Source organism: Sinocyclocheilus grahami, unplaced genomic scaffold, assembly GCF_001515645.1.
Source record: "Sinocyclocheilus grahami isolate Dianchi unplaced genomic scaffold, SAMN03320097.WGS_v1.1 scaffold149.1, whole genome shotgun sequence".
In the NCBI taxonomy this organism is placed as follows: Eukaryota; Metazoa; Chordata; class Actinopteri; order Cypriniformes; family Cyprinidae; genus Sinocyclocheilus; species Sinocyclocheilus grahami.
In genome coordinates, this window is record NW_015505328.1 from 444933 (window position 1) to 468056 (window position 23124).

Sequence of the window (23124 nt, forward strand, 5' to 3'; positions counted from 1 at the left end):
CGGAAGGATAAAAGGAGGAGTTACGACAGTGAAAGACGAGAGAGGACCAGGCCTGGACTTTATTTTGTGTTGTCCGTGAGGGGCTGCCGCTTTACTTTCATTTTGTGTGTGTTTATTTTATTATTCAAGTTTTGTTTAAATGTTCGCCGGTTCCCGTCTCCTTCTTCCCATGACAACGAACGTTGTTACAGGCGGGGTTCCTACCCAATTGGGCGGTTTTGAATTTGATTGTGTGGGTAAAAATTTGCTTGTGCAGGTGGACAAAATTTGGGCTGGTTTGGGGTCAGTTTGGCGGTTTTAAAACATATAAATTGCATAGGCTAATTGTTTAACAAACAAGCCCAAGTGTGAATGCACTGCATCCAATCAGTCATCACAACGTTACTACACACACTGCAGAGGCGCTGGTGCTGATGTAAACGTCGACAGCCGCACTTATCATGAGGGCTATGATTATGATTCATGAGTGACAAGTTTTTAGCGTGACAAGTTATAACGTATCTAATTTTGAATGTAGTATGACTGTATATTCAAGTAATCACAATGCCTAAATATAAGTTAGAGTGGGAGAGTGACTCAACTATCAAAACGTGAATTATTGTGGAGTGAGGTGACACGGAAGGCTCCATCACTGCAACTCTGAAATCAGAGCACATTTTAAATTAATCAAAACCGGAACTAAATATCTCGGTGTATACGATCCTGTCTTTTGTCTTTTAAACGGTCCAGATTGATAAATCCTTGAAAACTGCTAGACTTTATTAGTTTTGACTGTGCAAAGTTCTGTATTATGTTCTACAATATGAACTTAACAAGAGGCTTTCTCTAGTTCTGTGTAAAATTATAGAGCGACACGAAGGTAAGCGCATTATTGTTGTTATTTTTTTAAACTGTCGGATTATAATGCAGGAGGCCTATGTATTAATGAATGACACGAGTGCTAATTACGTTGCTTTTTCCTATCACTTATATTGGACACTTTTTGCATTTAAATTGGATTATTCTGACTGCTGACATTGAAAATGATGCATGTGTTGTTTCGAGGGTATCGGTTAATTTCTTGATTGCCGTTTTGACAGTGTCTGCTTGCATATTTTAAAACCAGCGCAGATTCGGCTACATAAGGAGCTTAAAATACCATCTTGTTGTGATGTTGGGTGCCAGAATCGACGTAATACAGCCTCAAATTAGAAATTTTATCGCATATCTGCTGTCACTGAAAGACAAAAAACCGACGACAGCTGTGGTTAAACGCGATAAAACGAGCAGTCTGGACAGAAACGATCATCAAAAATGCTTGCGTTTGCAGCGCACACTTCTTAACAGCAAAAGACAATACTTTATTGAACCTTTTCTGATATGGGCCCATCTACAGATTTCTTGCATCTCATGACTATGTCGTGTATGAATTAATGTCTGTGTGCATGTGTGTAAAACAACAAACTGACGATTAATATATAATCATTTGTAATTGTATATACATTGTTGTGATTAATTGTGGCTGGAACAATAATGTAGCTGTAAAAATAATTTCCTGCTGAAATTCTGAAAAATGCTGAAATACATCTTCATCATGACTAGATAGACACGGTGAGTTTGTCTTTACTATACACGTTAGATGTAACGTCACAGTCACAATCCTGTCAGATTGTCCATCCTTTGAGTGAGAGTGTAACATTACTGGTCGGCCGATCTGGTTTTGTGGTTCAAGTTAACCTTTTTCGACATGTTTCCGTGTTGTTGTTGCTCAGCAATAGCATTGACGCGATGTTGTCTGGGGGTTTGGCAAAAGGAGAGTGGGACTGTGGGTGGTGCTCAGGGTGGTGACTGAAGGTGGTGACTGTGTAGTTCTGACGTCAACTTTTTACGAAAGTCACAACGGTTCGGAAAAATCACAGCTACTTTATGCAGGCTGTGTGCATTCTACTGTGGACTGACTGTTTTGAAACTTATATGGTAATTAAATAGCCCCTAGACCTCAGTTATCGTGAAAAAAGTCAGGAAATTTCAGTTTTGACAATATGGGACCTTTAAGTGGCATATCAGTTTTATGTATAATCATCATTTCTCTCACCTTATCAGCCATTTAACTTATTTTACAGATCTTGTTACAGTGCATTCTAGGAGTGTTTTTTTTTTTAGAAGGATACTTCTGATTCTGTCTGAGAATTTGGCCAAAACGAGATACTTGAGGAGGCACCCTAGACTTTGGAACAGCCCTCACATTGGGAGTGCACCTGTGATGTCTTAAAATGCTGTCTCCGTAGGCAGCTCACTAGGTTTTGGAACAGAGCAATTGTGTATAGAAGACACATGTCCTCAGAGCAAAGTCAGTGGCAAATTCCATCATTAGTGCTCATGTCTGCTCGAGCATCTGTCCATCATTCACTGCTACAAGACCTGCCAGAGGTCACAGGTTGAAGCTGTATGCTGCAGGCTGTGTTTTCGTCTCTTGGTTTGAGGAGGTGAAACCAACCTAAGATTAGAGCTGGATTTGACAGAGGGGTCATTCTGCAGGAAATCATTTGGAGGAAATGCAGACAGGTGAGTGGAGCTACTGTATATCGGTAAGATTAATAGAAAGGTTCCTACAACAATAATAGAAATGGTTCATACAATCTGGGTGAAGTGCAGGTGTAGGAACAATGCTAAAAATAGACTATTATGCAAGTTTCTTTCCCCAAGAAACTTAGTTTTATGCAAGATATATTGCACTGCATATTTCCACATCTAAATATGAACCAAACTGTGGTTACATAAATGCAGCAGAAATTAATTTAAGTGACACTTTAGAATAACATTAATCTAGATCTAATGTTAATGAAAATTATATGTATGAATTAAGTCCTGTTGTTAATTAATTTGTTTATAATACATTAATATTAATGTATAAAACATAAAATATATTAAATATATTAATTAAAATATACCAAGATTAAACATCAAAGGCTTATTGGAAAAATATCTTTACATTTTGTGAAACTTCAAAAATGTACAGATACATACAATTCACTGCAGTTTCCAGCTGAAATATAGAATAGTAGCAGTAATGCACTAGGCATTTTTTTCCCTTTTCACACAAATTAGGATTACAAAGGCACATCAATATATCAGTTAATACAAGCTAATTAGTGTGTTTCCTTGCACAATACTACTGTATAATTTAAAACACTTTTACCATAATGCATGATTTGTAAACGGATATATTTTGACTCAATATTTATTCATTCATATTTATTAATATCAAAGCTGTGTTAAAAGCACATCTTTTAAAGACTAATGAGGCGTTGTTGTGATGCAGGTTTAGTTATTTTAAATTGTATCCATGTTGTTTTGTGATTTGTGTTGTTATTTGAGACTATGCTTGTTTTTATGTAATTTTATTGTGATATTGTGAAGCACTTTGGGCAACCTGGTGTTGCATTAAACTGTGCTATATAAATAAATAAACAAAAACAAAATATGTATTTTCTGACATTGTAAACTTGCTCGGTAGCTCCCCTGGTACAACATTGCACTTGCAATGCATAGACTTGTAGAAGCAAACTAAAATGGCATGGCTGCTTCAGCAAATGCATTTTTATCCCACATTTGCTTTGTTACCATGGTTAGGTTTACTGCAGAGGGGTACATTATTTTCAAACGTGATAGAGCATTAACCTTTTGGTGCCACTTGTCAGATTTTTTATTTTAAAACTTCTGCTACACTAACAACCACCAATTCAACAATTTTGTTCAATTTTAAGTGAAATTTAATCACTTGCTTTATGTCAGATCTTGTAACAATGCCTTACTTGGTGAAAAAGCGCAAAATCTGCAAGATAAATTAACTGAATCCTATTTTTCTTTTTAATGTGTCTTGTAATACAACATCTGTTCGCTCTAAACTATCATGCAGGAATATAAACACCAGCAGAAAAAAGCCCATTATTCCCACACCTGCATTTGGAGTGGTGTATCACCACCGCACTTATTTGATGCTAAAATCCATTTGCAGGCTCTGAGGCCCAACGATGACAGACCTTCACTCGTCCGCGGGTGAGTTCACGCCTATCACGCTTGTCCTTGTGCTCCCCATGGACTGCGTCGAATGCTGAGCGGGAGATGAAACAGCATTTCCTAAGGGGTAAACACTAGCAGCCTCTCTTAACGTAACAGAGCGTCACGATTGCTCACTTCAAAGAGCCCTCCTTGCTCACTTTTATACCTATTATGACAAAATTCTAACGGGGCCTGAGGTCTAATTGGGAAACTGCTGGCAAGATGAGGATAAGTAGATTACATCAAGGTGTGGAAAAGATAATCTTGCTGAGGTGAATTTGGGTCGTGAGAACATGAAGAAGATGATTGGCTTGTAGAACCAGACCTTGTTCAACGTTCTTCTGATGCAGCACATATATAATGGACAAGAAGAGATGCACCAAATATTTCCAGCTGAAAGGGAAAACAGACTGAAAGTTAATCATTAATTAATCATTATCCTTAGATGTATTTTGTTGTATTTTATTGTTGTATTTTAACAGAAGTTGATTAATATAATATATAATAAAGTATTATTCAAAAAATGACTATTTTTTCTTTACAGACAGTCATTGTGTCCAGAATTATCGGCTTTGGGCCAAGAATTTAATTTTGGTGCATCACTAATTATAAGTCTTAGATTTGCGCATGTGTGCATGAATATTCAAACAAGTCTGCTGTGATTTTCTTATACTGAATTACACACACTTATAATGTCATTGGTGGTTATTCCAATTCTCAACACATCATACCTATTGTATCCAGTGATTTATCCACCATGTAAAACACATGTATCGCAGTAGCCTCATATGAAATGGAAACCAGCCATAAACCTTTTACCCCACTCCATTAAAGCGACAACCCCTAAAAAAAAAAAAAAGGAAAAAAAAGTCCTGATTTAGTGGACAATAATGAAGGCAGTCCCTGCAGCCAAAGCCAAGGGCAATGTGTTGGAGATGAATACACTGAAAGTGTAAAGTGAGGGGAAGGGCGTGAGGGACAAGTGTAGTAGTGAATGATCACAATAGACCAGAAACTCGACCACTTCAGCTTTGACTGCATGCCAGGCTGCTCCCTCTTGATTTATGTTGTTTTCACTAGGGCTGTGCGATATGGACAAAAAAACTTATCGCGATTTCTTTGATCAATTCTGAGATTTAGATTCTAATCACGATTTTGACACACACAGACATGTCATTAATGCATTCAGTGTGAATTTGAAACATATTTCCAAAAGAAAACCAATTAGAGCTTTATCAAAAAGCTATGTCTCTAGAACAGACATAAGGCAAAATAATCACTAAGTAAAGGTGTAACAAAATGTCTCTAGAAAAGCGTCTAAGCGTATCTAGTGTCCAGGGATTTTTTTTTTGCCATGCATTGGTCCATAAGAGCTCTTTTTGGCGTTGCCTCAGATGTTGAACTAGATTTGTTGCAGGACGCGTTTGCAGTCCGCTCCTGATCTGCGGCTGTTTACCACAAACACAACATTTATCCATTATTTTGATTTCAAATCCAAACGTTGTTTCTGAAAATGCTTTTTCAGCATTGTGATTCTCTTTTATCACAGTACACTAATACAATCTTTCATAGACATATTCACATTTAAACTCAATAAATATAACTTTGTTTAACTACCACCACGAGTGCCATCTATTATTGCCTTGTTTATCTAAAAGTGCACCTTTCCTTGTTTTAAATGTGTTGACTGTGAAACAGTAGACTTTAATTATATGCATTTATGGTGTAATTACTAAATTTCCATGTCAATCCATGTTACTTTTTACCGCAAATAATGCGCTGTAACTTTAATTCAGCACGTGCAGCACAGCAGAAATAGATTCCGTGCGGAAACGATCGCAGCATGACTGCTGCAGATGCACTGCTCCTGTAGCGCACTGCCGGACCGCAATCGCGTGCAGGGTGAACGCTCTGATCCGTTAATATGGGCGCGGACAAAATACGCACCACAGACGGAGTGTGTGAACCTGGCGTTACATTTGTATGCCCGCGCGGTCTGTTCTGTTCTCATGCTCCATTTAGACGCGCTGCATTCTGATTGTTTTGGATAGCATACTGCGGGAGGTCGGGGCACGGAAAATCGTGCTATAAGGCGATTTAGAAATCGCGCAAGCTCAAATCGCGATTAGGTTATAATAAATATAGAGGTATAAATGCACCGGCCTGAATGCTTCACTTACAGACATCTGCAAACTTTTAATACACAACTACGCTCCAAAATCTAATAGTTGTAATTTGTCCTGCAAACATTAAAAAAACAGGAATATAGAGTGTAAACAAATTCAAATGCAAGAGACTGTAATGTAGGAAAAGCTAAAAAATACACTAGCAGTGCAAAGTTATTTTAGGACCATGGGAAAATTCACAGAATAAGGAAAAAGTCCTATCAGATTATTTTCTTTTAAATAAAGTCGGGCCTTTTATCTTCTTGTTCTTTCTTGAAATTCAACTTGGTCTTTCTGCTTTATCTGTGCTTTATTAACTAGGTAGATATATGCATTGATAATAACAGCAACAAATCAGCATAATATTTAGCTTTGCCATCACTGTAATAAATTATATTTTTAAATCTAAATAAAAAAAATAAAAATTAAAAATAAATATATATATATATATAGGTGCATCTCAATAAATTAGAATGTCGTGGAAAAGTTCATTTATTTCAGTAATTCAACTCAAATTGTGAAACTCGTGTATTAAATAAATTCAATGCACACAGACTGAAGTAGTTTAAGTCTTTGGTTCTTTTAATTGTGATGATTTTGGCTCACATTTAACAAAAACCCACCAATTCACTATCTCCAAATAACAAAGCAATTAATGGTAGCATTAGTCACACATACTGTTACGAAGGACTGAAATGATCAGGGATCATATTAAACTGAATAATCTTTGCCAAGTCCAACTTAATTTTAATAGCTGCTCTTTTTGGTTTGGGTAGAAAGTCTGAGTTCTAAAGGTTACAGTGTGTTTTCATAGTACATCAAGCTTTTTTATCTCAAAAGATCAAGGAAAATTTGATTCCTCCTGATATCACCTCATTAAGGAGTTATTTCTACCTGATCCGACCCTTAAAATCCCCTTCATTAGTATACCCTAATGTAGTCAGGCTGATTCTGTCACAGTAAATAATGTTTTTAACTTGAATAAAAGCAGTTAATTTGGATGTTACCACATGAAACATATTTTTAGGTTACCTGGCAGCACATTTTTTACACTGTACTTCTGAGCAGGAACTTAAGCAGGTGTGGATTGCAGAGTATTCGGCCACCTTATTCAACAACAGATGTTCATGCGATGGACTTCATCATGGTCAACAAGGCATGAAGACTTTCAACGCTGTTGGGCTAATACTGTTATTAGCTTGTGAAATGGAACTCTAACCGCTGCTGCAAAATGAGGAATGGGGCGAGAGGGAGAGAGAGAAAACAGAAAGAGGAGAAAATACAGCATTTGGACACTTAAGTCAGACTCTGTTTGTGTAATTGTGTAATTCATTGTTTGTGAAATTTAAGTCATTACTTTCTGAAAATCTTGATGTCTGCCCCAGTTGTTATGGAAGTTCAGCACAATTCACGAGAGAAGAAGCAATGTCTCATTTGTAAACATGATTCGTTTATCACATAGCAGCTGACCAGAGGAGAACTGACTTCTATTTCAGTCTGTTTGTCAAAAAACGCTATCATATGATCTCAGAAGTCTTTGAATATAGTGCAATATGTCAAATGGACCACATTTATGATGTTTTTTTAAGCTTGACAGGCCCAATCCTCCTTTGCTTTCATTATATTGAAAAAAAGTGGCCAAAAGTCATACAGATTTGGAGAATTTTAAATTTTGGGGATAAATACTATCTTAATTGTGATTTTTGAGTGTCCAAATACTTACTTTTACACTGTATATAGTATATATTTAAACTGAAGCAGAACACGATGATAAATGTAAGGCACACTGCAGTTTAACAGTTTGTGGTCAGTTTTTTCAATATATATGTTTAAATATAATACTTTAACAATTTTAAATATATATCAGCAAATGCATTACTTTTTGGATCAAAAGACTTACATTATATAACAACATTATTTCAAATAAATGCTGTTCTTCAGAATGCTCTATTCAAAGAATCATGGAAAAATTCATCACTGTTTCCAGGAAAAAAAAAAGAAGAATAAACAGCATAACTGTTTTCACCATTGATAAAAAGAAAAAAATTATCAGCATATTGGAATGACTTCTAAAGGATCATGTGACAGTGAAAAGGGGAGTAATGGCTGCTGAAAATTCAGCTTTGCCATCATAGGAATACATTATATTTTAAAATATAATTTTTCTGATTTAATATATTAAAATACAAAAAAAATGTAAATGGCAATAATATATATATATTTTTTTTTTTTAATACTGTTTTAATGTACTTCTGATCAAATTAATGCAGCTTTGGTCAGCATAAGAGACCTTTTAAATAAAAAAAAAATAAATAAATCTGACCTCAAACTTTTACTAGTGCACATTAAAAAATAATCAAGCAAATTAACATTCAAGCTACTGTATGAGAGCTTTGTTTTTCCAGAATACAGCTGTACATGCAAACACCACATCCTGAGCCTATGCTGCACTTTGCACATTTACCACAAGATGTCAGTAACCCAAGCTCAACAGTGCAATAGATGGAGACTGAGCCAGAGAAAGAGAGAGAGATAGAGCCCTCTTTCCCTCTACTGTGGCTTTGCTCTTGGCAGAAAACACTGCACAGCAACAGACCAGACTGCTACTCCTTTACATCCACTAGATAGGGATAAAATGTAGTCTGTCACTCTCTCTCCCTCTCTGGCTATTCAAAACAAGCCACTTGGTATGTCAGACATCTTTCAAGAAGCCACACGAATGACGGTTCAGTCGCCTCTTCCAGGCCATGGGAATGTAATGGAGTGACAGACTGTATTCTGAGCCTACAATCGATACTAGTAACCCAGGATTGAACGAAATTTACCCTGAATTTCTAGAAAGTGTAATGAGAGTGACGGGGTGAAGGGGAGAGGTTAGTTTGTGGGTTGTACAGCCTCTCAGATGATGAACTGAATGGCTGTGGTAAGAGTTAAGTCTGAAAGCAGTGCATTTAAGGGACAGTACACCTCAAAATGAAATTCTCTCATTATTTGCTCTGGTATTTACCATTTTTAGGGGTTAGATGGTCTACAGACACTGGTAAGAACTATGTGAAGGGTCTCACAAAATTCACACTTTTAGAATGTCATGAGAATAGTAAATTACAGAATTTTCAGTTTTGGTTAAACAAATTTTTATTAAATGTAAAAAAAAATTCTGACAGCGTATCTTGGAAATAAAGAAAAACTTCCTTGTTGTCAAAGTAAATCACCATTTCAACTGCCAGTGCAACTATAGTGATAAGCAGGCATGCATGCTTTTATAACCAACTCACAGTCTTCCTGTATTCGCATGCATATGTATGATTTAAAGACACAGGGATGAATTTAGTTTAAATCTCAGCACCTCTTGATTTTCACATTCCGTCCATGCATCAGTACAGTGCTCCTGCGCTGACACCTCGATCAGACGCCAAAACAAACGGCAAATGATTTATGGCGATGGGTAGCTTTGAGTGACAGGACGGGGATGAATAATTGCTGGTGGCTGCTCTCGCTTCCTCTGTCCTATCCCCGCTACATGCTGATGACTAATTACATTGCTAGCTCCACGGGCTAAGCGTCTGCAATTACACCTGGCTTCACTCAGGGGGTCTCTTTCACAGTCTGACACACATAGTAACACCCAGCGTTACTACATGAACTGCTCGCAGCCCAGCAGCCACATGTATGAGTGCTTTCTGTACAGACAGAGGGGGTGCGAGGAGAAGAAAGAGAAGAAAATATACAGTATCCCAAAGTGAAGGTGAAAGGGAGCACAATGGAATAAGATGAAAGACTGTTACTCCCTATTATTTCTCTACTCCTGCAGTGAAGGGAGAGTCTTAGGATATAAAGGCTACAACTAAGTCATATATATATATATATATATATGATTTCTCAGCAATACTGAGAAATCAGCAACAACGAGTATAATTTATAATGTAATAATAATAATAAAAATATTGTTTAATTTATTATTATTATTATTGATATATTAATAATAATAACAATATTAATAATGCAAATTATATTAAAACAAGATAAAAGTATGAAAGTCTTTTTTATAAGCCTTAACAATTAGCATATCTTCAACAACCAGTTTGAGAGGGGATGCTTAATTGCTTGCCAACCAAATGATCATTTAAACCGATTTAGAATTTGTTTGGATATTTCTGAGCAAAGCTGTAAATGATTCAGACAGATCTGTACATATTTGAAGATTAATCACTGATATCTTTAGATGTCAGGTTCAGTCCCTGGCATTGTTAGTTTATAATTAATTTAAACAGCTCTTTTTAGATTGCCTGCCAGGTCACATTAATAATCATTACCGATGTAAAATCAGGACGGAAGGCATCTATCACCCATCAAGATCTGAGGCTTGATCGCCCACACATCTTTCACAAGCAAGAAATAAAGAACAAGAACACAAACGAATGAACAAACAAACCTGCTGCACAAAAAGCACTGACATGACACTCATAACATTTTATATAGGTCAGCACACACTCTGTACGCTCGGACAGAGACGCCTTAGGGGGTCATTAAAGTCTAAATGAATCCCGATTAATCAAAATCATTACATATGGATATATAGGTATACTATAAGGACATATAAACGGTAATTTGCTTTAAAACGCAACAAGGTATTCATGTCAGACCTCTAAGGACATTGGTAGTGGCCATAAAAGAGAAGTATATCTTCTTTCAAACAGACTAGGAAGAGCGAACGAGAGAGAGAGAGAGAAACCGAAAGAGGGCTCAATCCCTAATTGCAGTGCATAATTTAAAACGGCTGAATAGCAACATGCAATTTGTCTATGATGTCAACGAACATGGCGATGCAAGACACAAATGTAGTGCCTGCAGAATCCTGCATTATTTACTTCTTGAACTGTTTAATTAAGCTCTGTCATTATTCCTCCTTCCTCTTCTCCACACATACCCCCTTCTAACATCTCCTTCATGCAGGAGAGCAAGAGAGAGAAGAGGAAGAATGAAAGGAGGATAATGTGTAAGTAAATGTGAGGCTACAAGAGACTAAACATTTTTCATAAATAAATAAATGAAAAGAGGTGGCCTTTGTGTGTGAATGGTTATTTGCAGTTTTGAAAGTACAGCTACACACACACGCACACACACACACACACACACACACACACATATGTATAGCTTAAAAATGGTCTTAAATGTATTTAAATTATGTGGCTGTGACTTAAAATCTGCCATATTTACTTATTTATTAGGTATTGACTTAAAGAGCTTTAAGCAAATTGTTCCTTTAATTTATTTGGTATTAAAATGTAAAAAAAAAAACTGAAAAACTTTTTTAACATTATGCACATGATTTAAAGTAAATAATTCAGAAAAATGCTGAAAATAATGCTAATAATAATACTTTATAATAATATTAGTAGTTTTTAACATTATTTAACATTTTACAGTATATGCACCAAGCGGCAACCTCCCGCTCTCTCTCGTGAAGCCAACAAGGAAGTGACTTAAACTGTAATTCGTCAACTGGCCGCTAGAGGCTGGCTGCAAAAGGGAGTCAATCCCATAGACTCCCCATGTTAAAATGCCCAACTTTACAGCAGAAAAAAACATGTTTACAGCCTGGTTCAAAAAATTATTTTGGTCTATATAGCTAATTTTGCCCTTCATGACAACTGTGAGGGGGGTGAAGTTTTTTATAACCCATCCGTTTAAATTATATTAAGCCTTAAAGTTCTGCATAATTAAGGGCGTGGCCACTTGAGTGACAGGTGGATTGCCGCTGCTGTCACCACCGTCGAGCTAGGTGGGCGTGGTTTCAGCAACCTGCTCCCGCCTCTTTGCCCATTTTCAATTATTCGGGAGTGACACGCGGTGACGCGCTGCCAAGATGGTGATGGCCGGCTCCGCCCACTTTTGAGCTTCAAAAACGCTCTTCGGAAATCTACGGGTGACGTCACGGACACTGCGTCCATGTTTTTATACAGTCTATGGCATGCACTAATGACAATGCAGTTCACAAGGAAAAGACAAACCTGAAAAACTTTTTTAACATTATGCACATGATTTAAAGTAAATAATTCAGAAAAATGCTGAAAATAATGCTAATAATAATACTTTATAATAATATTAGTAGTTTTTAACATTATTTAACATTTTACAGTATATGCACCAAGCGGCAACCTCCCGCTCTCTCTCGTGAAGCCAACAAGGAAGTGACTTAAACTGTAATTCGTCAACTGGCCGCTAGAGGCTGGCTGCAAAAGGGAGTCAATCCCATAGACTCCCCATGTTAAAATGCCCAACTTTACAGCAGAAAAAAACATGTTTACAGCCTGGTTCAAAAAATTATTTTGGTCTATATAGCTAATTTTGCCCTTCATGACAACTGTGAGGGGGGTGAAGTTTTTTATAACCCATCCGTTTAAATTATATTAAGCCTTAAAGTTCTGCATAATTAAGGGCGTGGCCACTTGAGTGACAGGTGGATTGCCGCTGCTGTCACCACCGTCGAGCTAGGTGGGCGTGGTTTCAGCAACCTGCTCCCGCCTCTTTGCCCATTTTCAATTATTCGGGAGTGACACGCGGTGACGCGCTGCCAAGATGGTGATGGCCGGCTCCGCCCACTTTTGAGCTTCAAAAACGCTCTTCGGAAATCTACGGGTGACGTCACGGACACTGCGTCCATGTTTTTATACAGTCTATGGCATGCACTAATGACAATGCAGTTCACAAGGAAAAGACAAACCGGACTGCACTATGTCAGCTGGTTAACAGCTGGGATCTGTCAGGTTTCGATCCTTTCCGCAAATGGTACCGCAAATCCCTTGACACCACCTTCCCCCCAGGGGAAGTCGTGGCCTAACGGTTAGAGTGTCGAACTCATGACCCAAAGGCTGTGGGTTCGAGTCTCGTACCGGCCATCAACTGCTCCCCGGGCGCCGCAGCATAAATGGCTGCCCACTGCTCCGGGTGTGTGTTCACGGTTTGTGTGTGTTCACTGCTGTGTGTGTGCACTTTGGATGGGTAAATGCAGAGCACTAATTCCGAGTATGGGTCACCATACTTGGCCACATGTCACTTCACTTACTTCATTGCCTAATGCATATACACGCAGACAAAAATGTACACACATACACACATAAATCTGTCACATTGCAGGACTATTTAAAATTAACTAGGAAAGAAAAAGAAACTAGTAAAGGAAAAATGAAAATAAAATAAAAAAACTTAAAAGATATGACAAATTTATATACATTAAGCTAAAATCTGTTGAAGAAAGAAAAAAATTACAGACGTGTAATTTCCCTATACCTCACAAACATATTTACTAGGGATGCACCGAATGTTCGGCAACCGAAATTATTCGGCCTTAAATAGCAAAAAAAGCTCTTTCGGTGTTCGGCCGAATAAGCGAAAAGACCGAATAAATTGTACCGAACAATGACATGACGCGATCAAATAGCAACCAGCGCAGAGTGAGATGCGCGGACTCTTTATTGTGCAGCACACACGTCAGCAGTGTGGAAGCATTTAAACTGTCGGAGAAAGACGCAAAAATCATTACAAGCACCGACAGCGAGAGACTGTTTAGGACTGCATCGCATGTCTTCAATGAGAAGAGGAAGGGGTGATTGTTGCTGGTTACTGTATGATGATTGAAATCGCGAAATGGCCTTAAACAATTAGTAAAAAAAAAAAACTGCAGAACGTTATGTTTTCTAATACACGCGCGCATTGCATGTATTCTGACAGCGCTGCACGAACTCGCAGTAGATCTGCTTGTTAACCAGGTTTCAAAGTCCAAAGCGCGAGGAAAATCTGCGCTTATACAGTCGTCAGTTGCTCAGTCACATTTTTATGAAATTTTACAAGGCATGTGACAATGCGATACGTACGACGTATTCGTAATGAGACTCATTTATAAATCTGTTGTCAACAAAAATAAGCATTGAGGTCTTCCTGCGCGCTTCCGCCAAAATAATCCACAACTCTTATCAACATTCATAAATGTTAAGTTTTGTAATTTTACTGTTGTTCTGTAAAATAAAATAAAAAGTAAGACAATAATAATGATAATAATCATTACAACAGCTCTGTTTTAATACATTTATTATAACATTCACTCATAGTGTTCAAATTAGGATCTGTAATATTTTCTAATGTTTTAAAAGAAGTCTCTTCTCAGCAAGGCTGCTTTTAATTGTACAGTAAAAAAAAAAAAAAATACATGCCTGATTCAAGAAGGGGGTCTGATGGCCAAAAATTATTATTTTACTAACTTGTTAATTTTAAGTTAAATTGTGTTTTGTTGCTATAGTGACTGCTAGAATGTTAAAAATGTTCAGTGTTAAATATTTTTAAATTGTTGTTTTGTAATTGATTTTTTTTTTCTTTGAAAAGCAAGACAAAACAGTAAAAAGCACATTTTGGCTTTTTAATGTATGCAATGGTCAAATTGTTTTTGGGCAAAATACATGGGGAAAAAAACTCCGTGTTCGGTATTCGGCCTTCGACCCAGTGTTTAATTTTGTTCGGTTTCGGCTTCGGCCAAGAATTTTCATTTCGGTGCATCCCTAATATTTACTACATATAATAATACATTTGCATCCCATTTTAACATCCTTGTCTGCTGACACAGTACTTGAGAGTGTAAATGTAAGTGTACATGACAGCGAAATATATTCACATGGAAACATTATCCTCTAACAAACACATGCAATGTTTTGTGTGGAACTTCCAACAAGCATGTTCACCATATTGTCCAGCTCTGACCATAAGCAGCATAGATGTGTAAATGAAATACCCACAATTGAAATACCCCCTTTGTAATACCTGCAAAGATAGATGTTATTAACCCTTTATGCACATAATTACACTGGTGTTGTCATTGTGATCTTACGGATTGTTGGTAGAGTTGTTTTAGGGAAAGACGTGCTTATTTTCTTCGCAGAGAATTTGGTGTTAAATCCATTCAAAGCCCTACAAATATGCCTTCTTAAATTATAGGCTTAACCGCAAGACATTTTTATGTTTCTACAGTAGGTATGTAGCTTTAAATGGCTGGGAGTTGATTGTAAAGGATAGAGAAGCGCATCAAACAATGGCCAAGTTAGGAAAATAGTGCTTAATTTTTTTTTGTGCAATTATCCAGGGAGAGTTCTTGGCAGCACTTTCACTTGGCATCATATTCAAGCTGCTTTCAGGCACACCGTAAATTAGACTCGGCAAAGTGTTCCTCTATCCTTCCATGATCAGGTATGTACCGTTTTCTGTATTTTAGTCTCACATTAACTTGATACAGTTACGGTGCAGCTGTTTACTTACAGTTTTATGCAAATCAGACATTATAAACAGCACTCACCTCGTCCTGAAGTTAGCTGGGTGCGGGTGTCCATCGTAGAGGGATAAAAAGTCATAGTCCTCCTCCACTGCGAATGACTGAAAGACTATTTGAATTCGGTTGCCCTCCTCTGCTACAATAACCCATGTACAGTTTGCCCCGTTCTGATATCCATATGGAAAACCAGGACTTTCAATGGTCCCATTCCTTCCTTTTAATGTTCCACCACATGTATATATGAAACCTGTAAAGCGAAAAGAGAGAAGAGTGTTCACTATGGCCAGCAGTATGACAAAATTATAAACACCACTTACATTTTATGAATTCTGGATAACATTTCAACCAACTCAAACCCCATTTTTTAACAGAAATAAATGAATTTATTAAAAATATGTATTTTTTATATTATAGAAGAGAGATGGTTTATGAGCACAGAAATGGTTTATATGTGTATATGCTAATCGTAAAAAGGTAAAATAATAAAATAACTGTACGCCTGTTGTGATTTCTACAAACATTTTATCTGAGTACCTTTTCTGTGCTCATAAAAATACTTATATAGAATTGTTAATGAATGTGATCCAAAATTACTGATTTCCACAGCAATGCAGTCCTATTTGTCAAAAATATTCATGAAGTATGAATTCCACACAAATTGGATAAATACCGGTTTATGCACACTACAATTTCAAAGGCAACAAAGACACAGCCATCACATCTCATATCGAGATTCAACAGACAGTTATAATCACACACAATAGCTATGTTTCCATCACCCTATTTTAATGCGCATTTTGAAGTATCGCATGATAAACGAGTGATGGAAACACCAAATTTCGAAAATAAAGTTTTTACGCTCGCTTGAGGTGGTTTTTGACTTGTGCGAAAAAGGGTTGATGCGAATAATGGGGTATGGAAATGCATTTTGCAAATAAATTCCTCCAAGCGCATCAAAAAAGTCATGTGACTGTACTATGGGACGGCAAAACCTGACTAACCTGAAACCTGACTTTTCTTAGTGATTTATAGGGCCAATTTATCAGGAAGTGATGATTTTGACTTGTTGGATGGAAATGATGCTTGTTCGTAAATGTTTTATGCGATATTTCAGTTTAAATTCGCAACTTTGGATGGAAACCCGGCTAATTGTGTCAAAACTGATAGTAAACGTTGAAAGTCTTGTGACCAACCATGATAGACCAAGTTTTGAAAGTGATAATGAGTGAACTTGAGCGAACTGGCCCTGTAATTGTACATCTATACAGTTGATTTGAGGGCCCTAGTAAGATTGGTCTGATGGTCAGTACAGTCTGACATACCTTGGACATTCCTGGCAGTTTTATTAGCCATTGTGAAACCGTGACTTATTTCGAAGAGGACCCGTCTCACAAGCTTTCAGTGGAATTCAATAACATATTGAGTGAAGGAAAGCTTGTTTGTATAATTAAAGCAATCTTCAATTAGAAGCTACAGTCATGAGGCCAATGGAAATTCTGTATTATACACCAAGGCGCTGTTTCTCTGCTGACGGTATTCATTTTGGAATAACTTTACATCATACAGTTAAAAAACAATAATGTTTCCCATAACAAAGAAGGGCACCGTTGGTTAAAACAGAATTATACTTAATTTTATGATCACAGAAAATGACAACATTGCAGCTTTTATTATGAATAGAATATTTGACTCACAGAAAACAACTGTACACTTGATGTTGCACATAGTAGCAGCTTTGCAATGAATTGGTATCCCTTTGAGCTTTGTAAGTTGTAATTTATTGCCACATTGTGAGAGGAATTGATCTGAGTATGTCTCAAATGAACTGCCATTTTGCCCTCTCTCACCCACAAATTCAACACAGGAGTGACTCAAGCAACCCAATTCCCCGAATCCAATCTGATGACTAATGAATCAACTGAGCCAGCTCTATTGCGTATTACAACACACAACCTGAGCAGATAACATCTGTTTGGAAGGCAAAGTCTGTCCATATCTAATCAACGGTAAGCTGGGACAATCATTTGGAATAGTTGTGGGAATGTGGCCACAATGAACCATTTTAACCCAGCATTCAGCTTGCTCACATCTGTAAGGTTTTTTCGTCTGTTGGCGTCCATTAGTCTCTACGTTTTAAGGTAGCTAACGCATACGAATATATGTGTGTCTGCTCAGAAAAAAGCCCTGGGCTTTACAGTAGACTGCGATAATCACACATTCATGACAATGTTATTTTACAGTGATAATTCACCCAAAAATGAAAATGCTGTCTTTAAACCTGTTCCAAACCTGTAAATGTCTTCTGTTGATCACAGAAGAACATATTTTGAAGAATGTTGGTAACCAAACAGTTGTTTGTAGCCACTGACTTGCATAGTACTTTTTTCTCTCCCATACTATTGAAGTCAACAGCTATTTGCAACTGTCTGGTTACCAACATTCTTCAAAATATCTTCTGTTGTGTTCAACAGAAGAAAGTAACTCACACAGGGTTAAAATAACATGAGGGCGAGTTAACGATGACAGAATTTTCATTTTTGAACTTGTTTAAAGTCAGAAGGCTTTTCACTGAATAATTACTTGTTAACCATTGTAAACAAATCATTTATTGTTAACACTTTATTTTGATAGTCCACTTTAGAGATTCTACTAACAGTAAGTAACTTTGCAACTACATGTAAACTAGCAGTCATTAAGAGTATTAGTAGACCGTCTTATCTTCTAACACTTTATTTTGATGGGTCCACAACATACAACATACTGACTATAAGAAATTTGCAAGTATATGTCAACTTATTCTACTAACCCTAAACCTACCCCAACAGTCTACTCTGAGAGTTAGTAGACATGTAGTTGCAAATTAATGAGAATTAGTTGACATGCAGTTGCAAAGTTACTTATAGTTAGTAGAATGTCTAAAGTGGACTATCAAAATAAAGTGTAAACTTTATCTTCTGCCATTGCAATTACTTTAGGATCTTTAGGTGCATCCCAATTCGCATATTTATGCACTATGCTGCGCTGTTTTTAGTGTAAATTGTGTGATTAGTGTGTTGACACTGAAAATGCCAAAAAGTATGGAATGTTGGGCACTTTTTGCATTCAACTGTAGCAGCTTTAATTACATACTGGAAGAGGAGGGGCTATCAGACTCTGATGTTGGATGACAAAATAACCTTATATGATTCATACATTAGATGGTTGACTACATAGTGCATACTTCGTGTATATCGTGTGGGACAAAACTTTTATCTCTTTTTTTATTTTGTCAAGATTATTCATTGCATATTTTCACAACCCTGGGCATGTGTACGATCTGCTTCCTGCCGCCCCTGATTGTTCAGTGGCCCGTCAGTGATTCGGTGTGAAGGGTGGAGGCCCTCCAGGCTCTAACTGCACCATAAGCTGCCATGGGAAATTAGCACCAACGTGGTCGCCAAGGAGTGTGAGAAAGACGCACTCTATCACACACACACACATGAACAATGATTAGTTTCGGCAACTCCTTAGAGTAGAGCAAGGGGACAGACTGTGTCTGTGAAGATGAAAGCCAGTCATATGGTCACTGATGGTCCGTTTTTTGGGTTGTAGATTTGCTGTGACAACATCCAATGGGTCTCACTCATGAAAATGACAGGACAGAAGGGAGATCAAGCAACCAAAGATTCTTTACACAGACTGCAAGGCCCTGATTTACCAAAAGACAACTTAACTAGGAAACTATTTTGCTTGTGCAATCTAACAAAATGTGTAGGCTAAATGTATACATTTACATGAGTAGTAAATATATTTAAATTAAATATATAATATAGTCTGCCTATCTATCTATACAAGCAAATTGTCATATTTTAAAACCCTGATATTCAGTGAAAACCCATTATTGTCCATGAGCGCTTGATTGTAATACCTAATCAAATTAATACCTGCATATTGGCCATAATGAATTTGCACAGGCATTTTACTAAATCTGAATGATGTTCAAGGTTGATAAATCACTTTCAGATGCAATTCAATTTACTCGCATTGACAACGTCGTGTATGAAAGCACCAAAACATATTCATTAAGAAAAACAAGATAAACCAAAACAGGTAAGACGTGGTTTCGTGCATCTGAAAGACGCAATAACAAGTAAACGAAGTCAGTACATCAGCTCGGGCGATTTTTTTGTGCATGCTCTCTAGAAAACCTTTATTAAATCATGACCTAAGTGAAATCAAAGCCATAAAACGCATACAGAGAACGATGATTTAGCCTTAAGTGGCATTTACTGTTACTGCAATAGTTTGTGTTTATGACACAATTTGAAATGCCACACTTATTTCAGCATCACATGTAATGTATATTTTATTATGCATCTTTGCAGTGGGCTAGAATCAGGGTCTAGGACATGTGAGAAAATACTTTGTACAGTTGTTATTAAAATATCAGTGAATATTGTAGTCAGTCAGGAATTGTGTGATGCTATAAAAGCACAAGTACATATCGTTTTTCATTGCTGGTCTTAAGAATTGTGGCTCAACAGAAGCTACAAAATAAGGAACAGCTGTTAGCTACCTTTCTTATGTGCCTGCAAATACGCGTTTATCTAATTTTGGTCGTTTTTAGAGGTAGATTAGATTTATATGGACCTCTAAGCCACAATATGTAGGATAGCAAGAGAAGTACATTGTTTATCATAAGTAATGAAATGTAGCTATTTACAGACTAGAGCATTAGCTAAGCAAGTTTCAAATGAAAGCTAAACTTTTTAAAGCTAAACACACTATTTTGAACATTGTCATTTGTATAATTGTTTGTACTAAGGCAGTAACAATCTCAGTTTCCAAGGACCCATAGCAACACATGGTACTAGTCATGCTAATATTAGCTTAGAGAGTAATGCAGGTTAAAGAGAAGTAAATGCAACCCACAGAGAGCTAGTTTTCCATTGATGAGGAAATAAATCTCTAATATTGTGAGCGTGTCCCCCTTATGCGAGTCCCATGAGATGGAAGACAGCTGGAAGATTGTCCAGTTCCCACCGTTACTTAAGTAACAAGATTAATACAGAGATTTTAGCCCACTCCATCTAATACGCAGGCTAAAAGAGCTCAGCATAGCATCTGAGAAGCTGCTGATAAAACAAACTGACATGCCTATAATGAAAAAAACCCCCCACCTAATTAAGATTTACTATTTATCTCTCTTCTCTCCCTTAAGGGGCTAATTAACATGGGGATAGAGGAGAAGTGTAGTAGATCTGGCTATGTGGACTTAAGGCACCTACACATCTCTAGCAGTACAGGAAAGCAACCACAAGCCTACCAACATTTTCAAGAGATTTTATTTTCTTTTGCCATAGTCGAGGTGATCATCGACTTAGAGAGAAAAATGTTGAATCATCTGACCGCCTCTGCCCATTACAAACATTACGCGCTTTTTTAAAGTTTAATATCGAGTAAATGTATGGCTTGAGGGAATGATCTTAAAAGTTTTTTGGTGATTCATGTTGTAGGGCAGAGACTTTAAGGAGAGGATGTAAGCTTCTTATAAAGAAGGCGCTAAAATCTTGACTCACATAAACACCATGCAACTTCACTTGAGCCAGTGATCAAAAGGAGATCACTCACACTAACGAAAAGTTTGGTATGCTGTAGGCTTGAGCAGCCTACACATTGCTGAAATTAAACTAACCACATATTCTTTAATTTCACAACGATTTAAGAAGCTGTCCACATAGAAACTTTTGTTCAATATTAATTGTTAGCCAAGGTGATAAATGATATATTATATAAAATTTAGTGCTGGGCAACGATTAATCGTGATTAATCTCATCTAAAATAAAAGTATTTTGTTTATATAATATATGTGTGTGTACTGTGTATATTTATTATGTATATATAAAGACACACACATACAATATATATTTAGAAAATATTTACATGTATATATTTATAATCATATAATTTATATTATATATAAATATATTTAATATATAAACAGTGTATTTTTCTTAAATATATGCAAGCATGTATGTGTATTTATATATACATAATAAACATACAAAGTACACACACATATATTATGTACACAAAAACTTTTATTTTGGATGCGATTAATCGCAATGAATAATAATTGTAATAGAAAATAGTTTATTGAACATTTTTTAATAGGTCTCATTCCCAAAACCAAGTGATGTGGGCTGCTGGAAAATGAAGCGTGAGAGGGTAGCTGTGTTTTGAAATGCTTTAGCTGGTTTCTGGCTGGTCCAAGGTAGTCATTAACTGACATCTAAGCTGGATGACCATTTTGGACCAGCTAGAAACCAGTTAGGATGCTCCAAAACACCTGAACGATTAGTTTTTACACATTAGTTGGATTCTAGCTGGTCAAAGCTAGTCATTAGCTGGTCATCTTAGCTGGTAGACCATCTAAGACCAGTCCAACAGCTAATGACCCCTTAGACCAGCTAGAAACCAGTTAAGATGTTCCAAAACACAGCTTCCAGTTGTTTTGGAACATATTAACTGGTTTCTAGCTGGTCCAAGGTGGCCATTAGCTGGTCATCTAAGCTGGAAGACCAATTTAGACCAGTACCAAACCAGCTACCAGCTGGTGGTCAAGTGGTAGTCAAACTGCTAATGACCAACTTGGATCAGCTAGAGGGGAGTTAAATTGCGTCAAAAATCCTGAAAACTCTATTTCTGAATATGTTAGCCGTTTCTACCTTGCCTTAGATGGTCATTAACTTAATCTGGATTGTCCAGAAGTGATGGGACACTGATCTGTACTCTATTTGTAGAAACACCAATTAGCTAATAATCTGCTTTTTCAAGTGTTTACCACTTTGTGCTTATTATTATTTCTACCACACTGCTAATTGCTCATTATATTACAGAAATAGAAGGATGTCTTGCTCTTTTCTCAAGCTGTTTGTTGATCCTGACACTATGTAGATGTTCATACTGATTACTGAGGTGTGAGGAGAGGCGGTATGGTCGTCCTCTCTTCTTGTCCAGGTTCTGTTGGCAAAGGCTTGCGTCTCGTTTTTACTTTAGCAGCTGGCCACTCTTCTATTTTTCACTGTATTTCACTTATGCTTCCTCCTGCCACCCCATATTTACAACAAAGGCTGGCTCCACCTGGGTCAGCATTTCCACACCACATCTTTTTTACCCCTGACAATGCAGCTGGGTAGTCTGGCAAGACTGTGGCTTTAAAAAAAAGAAAGGAAAAAGAAAGATCAAGCTCATTTTTACCTAAGCTCAAGCCAAGACTCCTCTTAAACAAGACCTATTGGTACCATGTTGTATCGATTTGAATCTGCTTTAATTCTTTTTGAGAGCATTTAGGAGTTTCTGCAGTCAAACAAAATAAGAATAACAAGTGAATGAGTACAAGTACAATAGGGTTAGGATCGATTATGTTTAAATTCAGACAGTTCAGTTGATGCACTTGAAATTATTTAAAATAAAGATTTTCAATAGTGCTGTAAAACGTATCTTGTAGTAAATGTAAACTGAGATGCTCAATGGGGCAAATCACATATAATTTAGGAAGCAGCATTGCACTTGCATTCCAAAATTTTATTAAAAAAATATATATTTTAAATATATATATAT

The 23124-nt window shown here is 36.9% G+C and overlaps 1 protein-coding gene across 1 annotated transcript in view; it reads right to left on the reverse strand.

Annotated features, from left to right (window-relative positions):
* csmd3b (CUB and Sushi multiple domains 3b) overlaps positions 1 to 23124 on the reverse strand; it is a 441168-nt gene that overhangs the window by 357276 nt on the left and 60768 nt on the right. The window contains exon 2 of the mRNA XM_016281251.1: positions 15547 to 15769. Coding sequence (XP_016136737.1) covers positions 15547 to 15769 — 223 coding nt within the window. The remainder of the gene's footprint in view (positions 1 to 15546; positions 15770 to 23124) is intronic.